This window comes from Xenopus laevis, chromosome 5L (assembly GCF_017654675.1).
Source record: "Xenopus laevis strain J_2021 chromosome 5L, Xenopus_laevis_v10.1, whole genome shotgun sequence".
Classification (NCBI taxonomy): domain Eukaryota; kingdom Metazoa; phylum Chordata; class Amphibia; order Anura; family Pipidae; genus Xenopus; species Xenopus laevis.
In genome coordinates this window covers 41,403,870-41,417,067 of record NC_054379.1, presented here as the reverse complement: position 1 = coordinate 41,417,067, position 13,198 = coordinate 41,403,870, and the positions used below count along the sequence as shown (strand labels likewise).

The 13,198-nt window shown below is 45.5% G+C and overlaps 1 protein-coding gene across 2 annotated transcripts in view; it reads right to left on the bottom strand.

Moving 5' to 3' along the window:
- actn2.L (actinin alpha 2 L homeolog) overlaps positions 1-13,198 on the bottom strand; it is a 46,041-nt gene that overhangs the window by 6,693 nt on the left and 26,150 nt on the right. For both annotated transcript variants that reach the window (XR_005961219.1, XM_018261958.2), the window contains exons 12-16: positions 12,769-12,919; positions 12,230-12,338; positions 10,901-11,041; positions 8,407-8,589; positions 624-758 (exon numbers count right to left, since the gene is read on the bottom strand). Coding sequence is in view for 1 of the 2 variants with exons in the window: in XM_018261958.2 (XP_018117447.1) it covers positions 624-758; positions 8,407-8,589; positions 10,901-11,041; positions 12,230-12,338; positions 12,769-12,919 (719 nt within the window). In the remaining variant the exon portion in view is untranslated. The remainder of the gene's footprint in view (positions 1-623; positions 759-8,406; positions 8,590-10,900; positions 11,042-12,229; positions 12,339-12,768; positions 12,920-13,198) is intronic.

Genomic DNA, 13,198 nt, shown 5'->3' with positions numbered 1-13,198 from the left:
GGGGCAGCTAGGCTGGGGGGGAGGAGGGAGGGGGGTCTATGTAGGGTAGTGGGGTAGGGGTTTCTTTTATTAAGGGTTTGTTTCTCCTTTAAAGGGACAGCCACTGTATGATCAACTTCAGAAGATACAGTTACCATTGGTCACCAATGAAAAAGCCTATTTTACCACAGAAAGCTGCTGACACAAAAAAAAAGTTCTAATACTTTTACCAGACTTTTGACATAAATAAAGGAAAGAATTTTATTCCTAAGGCACTCAGCTAAGAATTTGGGGACCATAGGCAGAGTTCCCCACAGAAAAAAATGGGCAGGGTGAGAAAGAAAAATAAATAAATAGCTACACTGCTCCCTGCCCTCTACTGCTCTAAAATGCTTCACAAATACCTACTGGCTTCTATATTAAAATTTCTGTTTTGTGTGCAATGTAGCAGCGGAGCAGGGACAGAGTGGAGCTGGGTGGCAGCAGAAACGGCCTGGGGAGAGCACTGGACATGCTACATATTAGATTTCCCTCCTGGTCAACAGGATTACATTTTGATGAAGAAAAAAAACGAGAAATTAATAAATAATTACTGTGTATCCACACAAAGGAATAAAGTGGGTCAGTAAGTCAGTGAGTTGTACCTCCATCCTGCTTTGTATCCAAGGGCCTATAACATTTGCTTGTGCAGCAAACTGTCGGCGCAAACGTTCATTATTTTGCTGGCGAGCCAACTCTTCTTGTAACGTCTGATCTCTCATGGGCACCAATTGTTTCACCTAAGGCAGACAAGAGTCAGGAATATTTTTAATATCCAGCTAAAAACCAGAGTGGCACCAATAGTTTTTAAGAAAACTAAAGTTGATAAGGCGTATATGGAACCCTTGGGAGAAACATAATTAGGCCACATCTACTGCCCAACTTCCTATTTACTGTCCTTCAGAAAACCATGATGATGATAGAGAGATTTTTGTACTTACCGTTAAATCTTTTTCTCTTGTCCTATATTGGGGGACACAGGCACCATGGGGATGAAGATCCTGCAGCTGGAGATGGACACTATGTTGCAAAAAATGACTCCGCCTCCTGCTCTGGGCTTCATCCCCTGCCTCCTCCTATTACCCTCAGTTTCAACCGAAGAAGGAGCAAAACAGCCCAAAACAGAAGAGAAGTTCAATAGAAAAAACACCCTCTAACAACCATTCAAAAACATGAATGAGAGAACAACTGAAGAAAAAACCGGCACAACGGTGCGAGAAAAAACAGTATCAGAATAGGGAGGGAAGGCCTGTGTCCCCCAATATAGGACAAGAGAAAAAGATTTAACGGTAAGTACAAAAATCTCTCTTTCTCTTGCCTAATTGGGGGACACAGGCACCATGGGGATGTCCCAAAGCACCCCCAAGGGTGGGATACTGGCCACTACGGTGCCTAGCATGGCTGCCCGGAGCACCTTCCTCCCGAAAGCAGCATCGGCTGAAGCGTGCGTGTGGAGCCTGTAGAAGCGAGTGAAAGTATGGAGGGATGCCCACGTGGCCGCCCTACATATTTGGTCTGCAGAAGCTTGGTGTCGGAATGCCCACGAAGTACTGAGTGAACGTGTAGAATGGGCATTCATCTTGAGCGGTGGAACTTGCCCCCTGATAGAGTAGGCTCTGGAAATGACGGACCTGATCCACTTGGATAACGTCGTCGTGGCTGCCGTGGTTCCCCGTTTGGCCCCGGTAGGGATAATGAAAAGGGCAGCCGTTTTCCGAATAGATGCAGTGGCTTTTAAGTAGCATGATATTGCCCTGACGATATCTAGGTTGTGCAGCTTGCGCTCGATGGGATGCTAGGGATCCGGGCAGAGGGAAGGTACAACGATGTCCTGGTGCAGATGGAATTCTGAGACAACTTCTGGCAGAAAGTCGGGTGTGGGTCGAAGGACGACCTTGTCCATGTGAATAACTGTGAATGGAGAGTTGCAAGAAACAGCCGCAAGTGCAGAACTCTCCGGGCTGAAGTGATGGCTAAAAGGAAGACCACCTTTGCATGAAGGGTTGACAGAGGGATCTGTTCCGGTGGTTCAAAAGGGTCTTCCTGAAGGACAGAAAGCACGAGATTGAGGTCCCACGGAGGTACGGGGCAACGATACGGTGGAATTAAGCGGGTCACCCTTTGTAGGAAGGTTCTGATGTTGGGACCCAGTGCAGCTTCGTCTGGAGGAGAATGGACAGGGCTGAGACTTGGACCTGCAATGAGCTCAAGGCCAATCCTTTCGTAAGGCCGTCTTGCAAAAAAGAGAAGATCTCCCTTTCCCGGTCTGGGGGTTCACACCCCGGTGTTCGCACCACGTTATGAAGGCGTTCCAGACCCTGTGGTATATCTTAGCCGAAACAGGTTTCCGTGCGCGAAGCATGGTAGGAATCGCATCCCGTGGTGCTCCTGAGCTCCGTAGAATCAAGGCTTCAAGAGCCACGCCGTTAAAGCCCATAGACGAGAATTCGGGTGGGCTATGGGAACCTGTGTGAGGTCTGGTCGGTGAGGAAGATGAAACGGGTCCTCTGCCGCCATGGTCACTACGTCGGCGAACTACGGCCGCCGAGGCCAAAATGGTGCCACCAGGATGGTCAGAGTTCCTTCTCTCTGTATTGACTTGACGACCTTTGGAAGAAGGGCGAGAGGTGGAAAGATGTAAACCCCGGAGAGTGCCCGGGGATCACTAGCGCGTCTACTGCGTGAGACAGGGGGTCCAGGCTTCTTGAGATGAATCCTTGAACACGTCTGTTGTTCCTGGACGCCATGAGATCAATGTTCGGTACTCCCCACTTGTCCGCGACGAGTTGGAACACCTCTTGGTGGAGACACCAGTCCCCGTGATCGACAGTCACCCTGCTCAGATAGTCCGGCTATCCAGTTGTCTACTCCGGGTAAGTGGACCGCGGAGATTGCCGGAACGTTGCTCTCTGCCCAAGTTGGGATCTCTTGGGCTTCCTTGAGGGCCGCAAGACTTCTGGTTCCTCCCTGATGATTTATGTAGGCTACCGCCGTCACATTGTCGGACTGGATCCGTACAGGCTGTCCCCGTAAGAGAGGTGCCGTGCTTTCGAGGGAGTAGCGTATGGCCCTGAGCTCCAGAAGGTTGATGGGAAGAGTCCGTTCCTCCTGAGTCCACAGGTCCTGTACTGTGGTTTGGCCCAGGACGCCGCCCCACCCCCTAGGCTGGCGTCCGTGGTCAGGACCCTCCAGTGATGGGATGGCAAGGGATTTTCCCCCGGCAGTCCGAAGCGGGTGGAGCCACCAGCGTAAAGAGTGGAGCACTCGACTCGGAATGGATATCAGGCGATCGAGGTTGTGCGATCTCTGCGTTGGTGCAGAAGAATGAGGTGCTGGAGGGATCTGGTGTGGGATAGTGCATAGGGAATGGCCGGAAAGGAGCTACCATTGTGCCCAGCGTCTGCATGGCCGACCGAAGTGGGACGGTGGAAGAAGACATGAGTGAGCGAATTCGACGCTGCAGAACCGTGGTCGTCTCTGGTGGCAGGAAGGCTCTCCCGCGTTCTGAGTCCAGCACCAGGCCGAGGTACTCTATAGTTGAGTCGGATGCAGGTGCGACTTGTTGAAGTTGATTGTCCACCCCAGGTCGGTCAGAGTCTTCAGGACCAGGGTGGTGAGGAGTAGGCTGGCGTCCGTGGTCAGGACCCTCCAGTGATGGGATGGCAAGGGATTTTCCCCCGGCAGTCCGAAGCGGGTGGAGCCACCAGCGTAAAGAGTGGAGCACTCGACTCGGAATGGATATCAGGCGATCGAGGTTGTGCGATCTCTGCGTTGGTGCAGAAGAATGAGGTGCTGGAGGGATCTGGTGTGGGATAGTGCATAGGGAATGGCCGGAAAGGAGCTACCATTGTGCCCAGCGTCTGCATGGCCGACCGAAGTGGGACGGTGGAAGAAGACATGAGTGAGCGAATTCGACGCTGCAGAACCGTGGTCGTCTCTGGTGGCAGGAAGGCTCTCCCGCGTTCTGAGTCCAGCACCAGGCCGAGGTACTCTATAGTTGAGTCGGATGCAGGTGCGACTTGTTGAAGTTGATTGTCCACCCCAGGTCGGTCAGAGTCTTCAGGACCAGGGTGGTGAGGAGTAGGGTCACGGGTGCAATAGGACCCTTGACGAGAAGATCGTCCAAATATGGGATGACGATAATTCCCTTGAGACGTAGCTCCGCTAAGGCTGCTGCCATGACCTTGGTGAATGTGCGTGGGGACGACGATAGGCCGAACGGGAGAGCAACGAACTGCCCATGTTCCCCGTTTGTGTAGAACCTGAGAAAGCCATGATGGGCGGGATGGATCGGTACATGGGGATAAGCGTCCTTGAGGTCGATGACCGTCATGAACTCGTTCTCTTCCATGGAAGCTAGAACCGGCTGTATGGACTCCATCTTGAAATGGCACTTCCTGACGGAAGGAGTGAGATCCTTGAGATCTAACGCCGGCCTTAGAGAGCCGTCTTTTTTGGGGACCATGAAAAGGTTGGAATAGTATCCTCTTCGCCTGGCCCAATAAGGGACAGGTTGGATGGTGCCCGCCGTTGCGAGGACGTGAACGATCGACATGAATGTTGTTCTGTCGGAAGCTTTGTTTGGAAGTCTGGATACGAAAAATCTGGTGGGAGGTGTATGGGTGAAATCTATCAGATGTCCCTGTGATACCACCCGGAGAACCCACTGATCTTGAATCCTGTCTTGCCATACCTCCCGTAAGGATTTGAGTCTGCCTCCTAAGGGGATCCTGTCGGGAGGGGGCACACCTACATGCGATGTGAGGTGTGTCTTGAGAGGACTTGGAAGTAGTCTTGGCGGATGACCAGGATTGTCGTTGTTTGCCCTGGAAGCGGGAGCGAAAATTCGAGGTGGACTTGTCCGATTGTGACCTCGACCTTTGACCTTGCCTGAAGGGACGAAAAAAGGGTCTCCTTTTGAAGGGTGGTCTCGTAGCTCGGTTTTGAGGTAGGAGTGTACTCTTACCCCGGTCGCCTGGGAAATGATCATGTCTAGTTCTGTGCCAAAGAGGAGTTTTCCTTGGAAGGGTATGCTTACTAGGGAACGTTTGGACGTCAGGTCGGCGGACCAAGACTTTAGCCACAAAATCTGCGAGCAGCAACTGACTGGGCTGAAGCTGGAGCGACCAGCCTTGCTGCGTCAAGTGCCGCGTCTCCAATGTACGTAGTGGCGTCAGCGATTTGGGAAGGTAAGTCGTCTGTGGCTGGCTCGTCGGATCCAATGAGTTGAGCCACTTGTTCTACCCAGACCTCCATGGTCTTAGCCACCAGGCTACAGCAAAAATCGGTCGGAATGCAGACCCAGAGGCTGTGAAGGTGGATTTGCAGTAACCCTCTAGACGCTTGTCTATGGGATCCTTGAATGCGGCCGCGTCGGCGACCGGAATGGTGGTATTTCTGGACAGTCTAGAAAATGGAGGATCAACTGCGGGAAGGAAGACCAAAGATCAATGCACTCTTTGGGAAAAGGGGATGTCTGGGTGAAAAGTTTTGAGAGTTGTACCCTGTGGTCAGGATTTTTCCATTGGGACTTGATAATTTCGCCGAGCTGTTCGTAAGCGGGAAATACGCATGACCTCTTCTTATGTCGTTTAAAATGTTCTTAGCAGGTTCAACTGAGGAAGAGGCATCCTCTATGTTCAGTGTGTTAAGAACGGCTTAGATAAGTCCTTCTACTTCTCCTTGCGGTCTAGGAGTGTCTAAGTCTGGATAAGGATGATCCTGTTCAGAGTCGTCAGTAGAGAGTACCTGACCTTCCTCGTCAGAGAGGGAGATTTGCGGACCAGGTGAGTCCGGAGGGGATGTGGCCTGACGTTTTGATGTTCCCGGTCGGAAATCAGAATGTGCAGGTTGAGACAAACGCTCGAGAACTTGTCTAGTGTCTCGGGAATGCGGGCTAGATGCTGAATGCCTGCTAGTGAGAGGGAAATGGCCCTAAGCAGATCAGAGTCTGAGTTAGCTGCCGCGGGTAGTGAGTCAGGTTTTCTGCAGACCCCAAACAAGATTCAGCCGAGGCCGTAGTAAATATGGTTTTACAATTTGAGCAGGCTAAAGCAAGAAACCTGTGGGTGAGGGTGAGCTGAGGACTTGTTGGTCCTGGGCTCTTTTGCCTAGTTAGCCATTGTGCTCCTTCTCCGTAGTGAAAGAGGAGTATGGCGGAGGCTCCAAACCAAAAATTTTTTTTTTTTTTTTTTTTTTTGATTCATTTATTGGAGGCAGGGGTAAGTTGGACTAGGCAAAATGGACTGGAGTAACTCCCCTTGGCGTTTGGTAGCCTGTGGAGAGAAAACATACACAGACTAATGTCAGTCCCTCAGTCCCATTCACCCTAGAGAATAGGCAGTATAGAGGATAGACCCCCAGCACAGTAGTGTGGTATACAATAAGGATATTGTTAGTTCCATGGAATACATCCTCATAGACCAGTGCTACTCAGAACCTTTAGGTTATATGAGTATTATGAGCAGTAGAAATAGGCATGTGAGGGTAGAGAGCGTGCATAGCAAAGAGGAAGAGAAAGCACTTAACCCTGGTAGGCCACTTAACCCTGGTAGGTACGGGGAATCGTGATGGCTGCCAGTGTGGTAATATGCGCATAATTAGCAGAAAGAGGGGACAGCCTGCTCAGGAGCGTCAGTAAGGAAGGGGCTAGGATAGAAGAGACACGGTAAAAAACAGACCTGCACCGTAGGAGAAAACCGCGCTCAGGATGAGCAAGAGCGCGAACAGCAGGGCGCGTAAGGCAGGAAGTGAAGGCGCCGGAAGTGGAGAGAAGAAGGCGCGTAAGTGAGTGGAACGCAGGAGAGGATGCGTGTCACTGAAAAATGGCGCATAAACTAATGGCGCCCGGGAAAAAACGATGCGCCCTGTGGCAGGAGCAGGGAGGGTCCCCTGAGAGAAGGGAAAAGGCGAAAAGAGGCTAGAGGGAAGCAGGGAGAGATAGATGAATGGGTTACTCACCTAAGAAGCCAGCTGAACAATGCCCTGTGAAGTTCTCCCCTGTAAAGAAACACACAAATAAATATATATATATACACAAGTGAAATATATATATGTATATGCATGCTAATATATACCCGGGTGGGTATATACCGCTGCTGCAGGCCTCCGAAGAGCGGGAAGACAGCGCAGGGGGTGAGGAGCAAGCCTGCAGACCTCCGGAGAGCGGGAAGGCTGAAGGGCAGATAGTAATAGCTGGAGAGGCTCTTGAATAATTCAGTGGCCCCTGAGTGTGGCGTGATCTTAGACCGGGGTCATGATCAGTGCTCCAGCCACATAGATTCTGTGTCTTCTCCTTCTGAGGACACTAAAAGAAACTGAGGGTAATAGGAGGAGGCAGGGGATGAAGCCCAGAGCAGGAGGCGGAGTCATTTTTTGCAACATAGTGTCCATCTCCAGCTGCAGGATCTTCATCCCCATGGTGCCTGTGTCCCCCAATTAGGCAAGAGAAAATAATAGTATTCTCTATGACATTTTTGAAGAGATCGTATGCGATCTCTTCAAACATCTTCAAATAACTTCCCCTGCTGATTTCATAGCTCTTTCATAATATGGAATGGGGCAATCTTATTGGTTACATGAGCAAACCTGTGATTTGGAGGTACATGGATAGCAGATTCAAGTTCAACTGCACCAGCCCTAGGTACATGATTTGTTCTTTGCCACAATGTGAAGTTGAGTAGTTCTCCCATACTGTTAAATGAATAGTAGAATCAAGCTCAGCACCCTTAGGTGCTTTGTTGCATTTAGTGTTTTCCAACGAAATACCAAATTTTGATACATAGATAAGGGGACAGAGACTTTGTAAACAAAAAAATTGTTGATCTCCTCCTGGATGAAAATACAGTCTCTGCAACGTTTTTTTTACATTCCATGTCCAAATGTGGTAACATGAAATAACAATGCAGAAGGAGCTCTGTGATACCCCAGGTCACTACAAATGGGGGTTTAGTCCTTTGGTCTACTGCTCATGTGCACAGCCAAGGGCTGCAATCAAGGGGTAAGAAACAAGATGGTGGTACTGGAAAACCATCTAATGATTCATATTTTCCTTATCACAGTACTATAGAGGAATGAGAAAATAAAAGTTAGCTGGTTACAGCAAATCAATCACAACCAGAATGAACTAATAATGTATACAGAACTACAAGTGAAAAGTATCAACATCAAAGGCATTGCTGAGCTCACTGGCAACCCTTTCCCACCCCCTGCTTACCCTTTCTGAAATTCCGAACCAGGGCAAGGATGGGGGGTTCATTGTTAAAGCAGGGACTGTTCCCTGAACTAGAAGAGACAAAGTTTAACTTAAAAAACAAAAAAATTGGGATGTTAAAATGAACAGGGGCAGCACTTTGCCAGAATCGCCATTGACATACAGTCTCCTTGTACCTTTTCCCACTTGGTGCGAATTTCATCCAGTGTGATGGTGCTGTAAGGATTGTGAGAGGATATTTTTATGTTATAGCTTTGAATCACTTTTTCCACTTCGTTTTGGATGCCCAGTATAGCCTGTCTTTCACTGTCTGCTTCCGGCAGCGTGGCTTTAAATTGTTCATGGGCAGTGATCAGTTTCTAAAAACAAGGGAACAAATGGAAAAATAAATATATAAAATGCTGGAGAGTTAAGCACAGTTATATGTGAAAGTAATTTGATTTTCTCATACTGTATAAAATATTGATACAGGTATAGGATATGTTATCCGGAAAATGATGAATTATGGAATGGCCATCTCCCGCAGACTCCATTTAATCCAAATTTTTTTAAAATGATTCCCCTTTTCTTTCAGTACCTTGTACTTGATCTAAACTAAGATATAATTAATCCTTATTGGAAGCAAAACCAGCCTATTGGGTTTATTTAATGTTTAAATGACTTACTAGTAGACTTACTAGACACCAGAGATACTGACACCAGAAATTAAATTATCTATCATAACATTGCCTTTGAAAGCAACTTATAAGTTTGCCATAAAGTATTTGCACAATGCTTTTACATTACCTGATGCCCCATGTTCCTGTATGAGGGGGCTGCCATATTTGTGCAGCAGGAGTCCATTAGCATTAGAAACTTTAACTGACAAAAACAGTCAGGTTTAGGAACTTTAACTAACAAAAACAAACCTCTAAGCAAAAAATGATCAACATGACCTATAGGTAACTTTTAATATACATTCATATTTTAAAAAGTAGTTTTTTAGTGTTAGTATCACTTTAAGGAATGAGCATTCTGGATAACAGTTTCCATACCTGTACAATGAATTTATATAGGGAATAATGTATAAATACTGAGATGTTCAGTGATCATATTAAGCCACAAGCCGTGTGTGTTTATACAGCTCACTAGTACAGGGATACTGATCTTAAACATTACAGCCCAGGGTTTAGTTTTCCCTAAAACTACTCTCAATAGATCACAGAACATTATTCACTAATTGTGTAAAGTAGTGTGTTTCTTGGTACTTATATCACTGCCTCTACTTTCTCACAGGCAAAACGGCAGTAGTCTTATCTGTCTTTATTGCTTGGAGTCTAGATAACGTAGGGTATGAGCACTCATGTAAAACTATATCAGTTACTCTTTATCTCAAAGGCACATTTCCATGTTCTACACGGTTGCCTGGGAATTCCACATTATACACTGTTACCTAGGAAGGTACTTGCCTAATTTAGCTACTTAGCAATTAAGCCTAACACTATATCCTTTAGTGGGATTCATTTGTCTGACTGGTTCAAGGGCTGACAGTTCAATTCTGACATCCACCTTCAAAGTCGGGTCAGGCTGGCCAGTCACCCTAGGCAACCTGGCCGGTCCCGGCCCCAGGGGGGCACGTGTGTGCAATGATGCTCATGTGCATCTGCACGCAGTGACGCTGGTGATGAGCACACATGCACGAACTTAGGGCTCTTACAGACGAGCGTTTTTAGCTGCGCTCCCCTGCGTTCTGGTTTCATGCTTTCAGCAGCAGGGGAGCACAGGAGTAGACGCATTGAATTATTTTCAATGTGCCTGTACTCACACAGACGCATGTAAGCGCCGAACGCAGGTTGGGACGCAGCATGTTGCATTTTTCCTGCGTTCGACGCTTACATGCGTCTGTGTAAAAATGCTTGTCTGTAAGAGCCCTTAAAGGGATTTGTTCACCTTTGGGTTAACCTTTAGTATGATGTACAGACAGTGTTGGACTGGGACACCAGGGGCCCACCATAAAACCTTAGACCAGGGGCCACTATCAGTGCTATTATTCTTCATCTCCTCAATCAACCTCTATTCTCCTAGTCTGTTTTCTTTATACTATAATCAATTATTCCACCTATTTAGCGTCTTTGTTCTCATAGAAATAGGGAATGGCCATGAAATAGGCCAAACGTTTAGCAGCATGAGGGACACTGTGTACAGAGTGATATTCTGAGACAATTTGCAGTTGGTTTTCATTTCTTATTATTTGTGTTTACGTTATTCAGCAGCTCTCCAGTTTGCAATTTCAGCAGTCTAGTTGCTAGGATCCATACTACTCTAGCAGCCGTGCACTGATTTAAATAGACTGAGCTATAAATATTAAGGGAACTGAATAGAAAGACAGGTAATAAAAAGCAGCAATAAATTTGTAGCTTTACAGAGCATTTTTGTAGGTGGGGTCAGTGACCCCCATTTGAAAGCTGAAAAGAGCCAGAAGAAGAAGGCAAATAACTATAAAACTAAAAAAATAAATAATGAGCACCAACTGAAAAGTTGCTTAGAATTAGCCATTCTATAACATACTAAAAGTTAACGTGAAGGTGAACCACCCCTTTAAATGATACATAATATGTCACAGAAATCTTATTTTATAAATCAATACATTTACAGTATAATGCCATTCATTCCATTAAAAAGTCAAGGCACCTGAATTTCTTCTACATTGTGCACAATAAACATATCCTGTAGATCTTCCATTGCTCCCTCCATCCAGATGTTGAAAGGTCCAGCTCTCTTAATGAATTCTAAATGCAGTTGGTCAACAGTCTCTAAGAGCTTCTCGGTTCGCTGTTAACAAAGAGAGGTAATTAAAGGGGAAGTAAAGTCTAAAATAAGGCTAGAAATGCTGTATTTTGTATACTAAACATAAACTTACTGCACCACACGTCTAATCAAACAAATGATTTATACTTTCAAAATTGGCCACAGGGGGTCACCACCTTGTAAATTTGTTAACCATCTTTGCAAGACCAAGACTGGACACATGCTCAGTGTGGTCTGGGCTGCTTAGGGATCATAAATTATCACAACAGCACAAGCCAATAATATCTGCCAGAAGTCGATACAGCAAGACTGATTAATAATCAGAATATACAGACTGCACAATGTCTTGTGTTGTCATGTAATCGAATGTGAATTTTATATTGTTTAATACAAACTTTCTCCAACTCTGCAGAACCAGTGGCTGCAGCAAATTAATCCTCCAAATAGTTTTATCTGTTTAATCTGGCATGATCTTTGTCCCAGCAGCTGAAGTTGGAAACAGTAAAGGGGATGTAAAGGCAAAAATAAAATCCATTATAAATCTCTACACAGTCACCGACTGCTCTACAGGGAAACAAACAAAGCTGCTTGAGTTCTGCATAGCTGGGAAGTTCTGCTGTTTATAAGTATGATTGTTTCCCTGCAGAGCAGTTAGGGACCGTCTGACAATTCCTATCCACAGCAGTAAATAAAGGGAGAATTTCACTGCATACAGTCAGGTTTCTTATAAAAACGTTACACATTTTTTTAATTAAAGTATATTGGAGATAGGTTTCTTTTTCATTAAAGAAAGTAAAAATGGGATTTTATTTTTTTGCCTTTATATGCTCTTTAAATATAATTTAAAAAAAAGCAAACAGAAATTAATTACATGGCGGGGCAATATGCAAAGGGATCCCTGACGAAATATAGGTGTTCATTTCATTGTTGCCTTTTCTCTGTATGCCCCATATTTTGTACTTTATTCAGAAAAGCAGAGGTAACAAGGATTAGCAACCAAGTTATGTTCTTTGGCAGACACAGTGGTTAGACATTTTTCTAACGGCTTTTTCAAATGCTAGAAATGACCATGAATCGCTGCCTATAAAAATAAATTTTTATTATAAACACAAGGCCTTTAATTCTATTCTCCATTTAGAACATGAGCAAAGTCCGATGATAAATGTGATTATCTGACTGACTTCATATAAGAAGGACATTTAGGGCTCTTACCTCGAGAGCTTCCCTTCTTTTCTGTGTTAAGGTTCCGAGGCGATCCCATTGGTCACATATTTTCTGACATCTTTCATTGATTCGGGCTGCATCATAATAATCAAGCTCACTAGGAAAATAGAAGAATATTAGATATTTAAGAAAACAAAAAATCACATGAATATCTTTGGGTTATCTGTCAGAAAAAAGTGAACATAGAGATGAACTTAAGCTAGAAATGATTCAGGCTCTTGGAGTAATTTTTAGTAAAATCTTAGGGAGGATTCTCTCTTTAATTTTGATACTTTTGCCCCAATAAACGCAAAGCTACAGAATAACCATTAAAGTACACCGAGCATACGATCCTCTATGTCAAGAAATTTCCACATTTCAAATGACAAGTTCTAAATTTAGCAGAAGGTTTTTGACAAGGCAGAGATAATATCCGTACAATACTATGCCAGGAATTCTTTGCACAGTGAGTACAGCATTATCAAATTCCATGAAATAATTTTTATCAACTAAACTTCAGCAGCTGTTCGTCTGTGAGTGGAACATACTTGAGCTCCTGTGCAATGGCAGCAATCTGTTCTACCCGGTCTTGGCGTGCGGCCAGATCATTCTCAAATGCCTCGTGTTTCCTCAGCAGGGCGCGCACTTCTGTTAAAGATGCCGTCTCATAGTCCTTCTGGGACAGCAGTTGCTCTTTCCCTAATTAGACAACAAAACAATTACACTGAACATCAGAACAGCCTTGTGTAAGTTACCATCTACATTACTAGCCAGCAGCCAAACAGACACCAATAACAAAAGGTCTTTTTATCCTATGCTGTAAATGCAGATTAAATTGTATGTGACAAAGGTAAGTTAAAAATCGAAATACAGGTATAGGATATTTCATCCGGAAACCCGTTATACAGAAAGCTCCGAATTCTGCGCTAAAGATTCAGCAGAATACAGAACCAAATCGGGGGAAAACATTTTTACTTC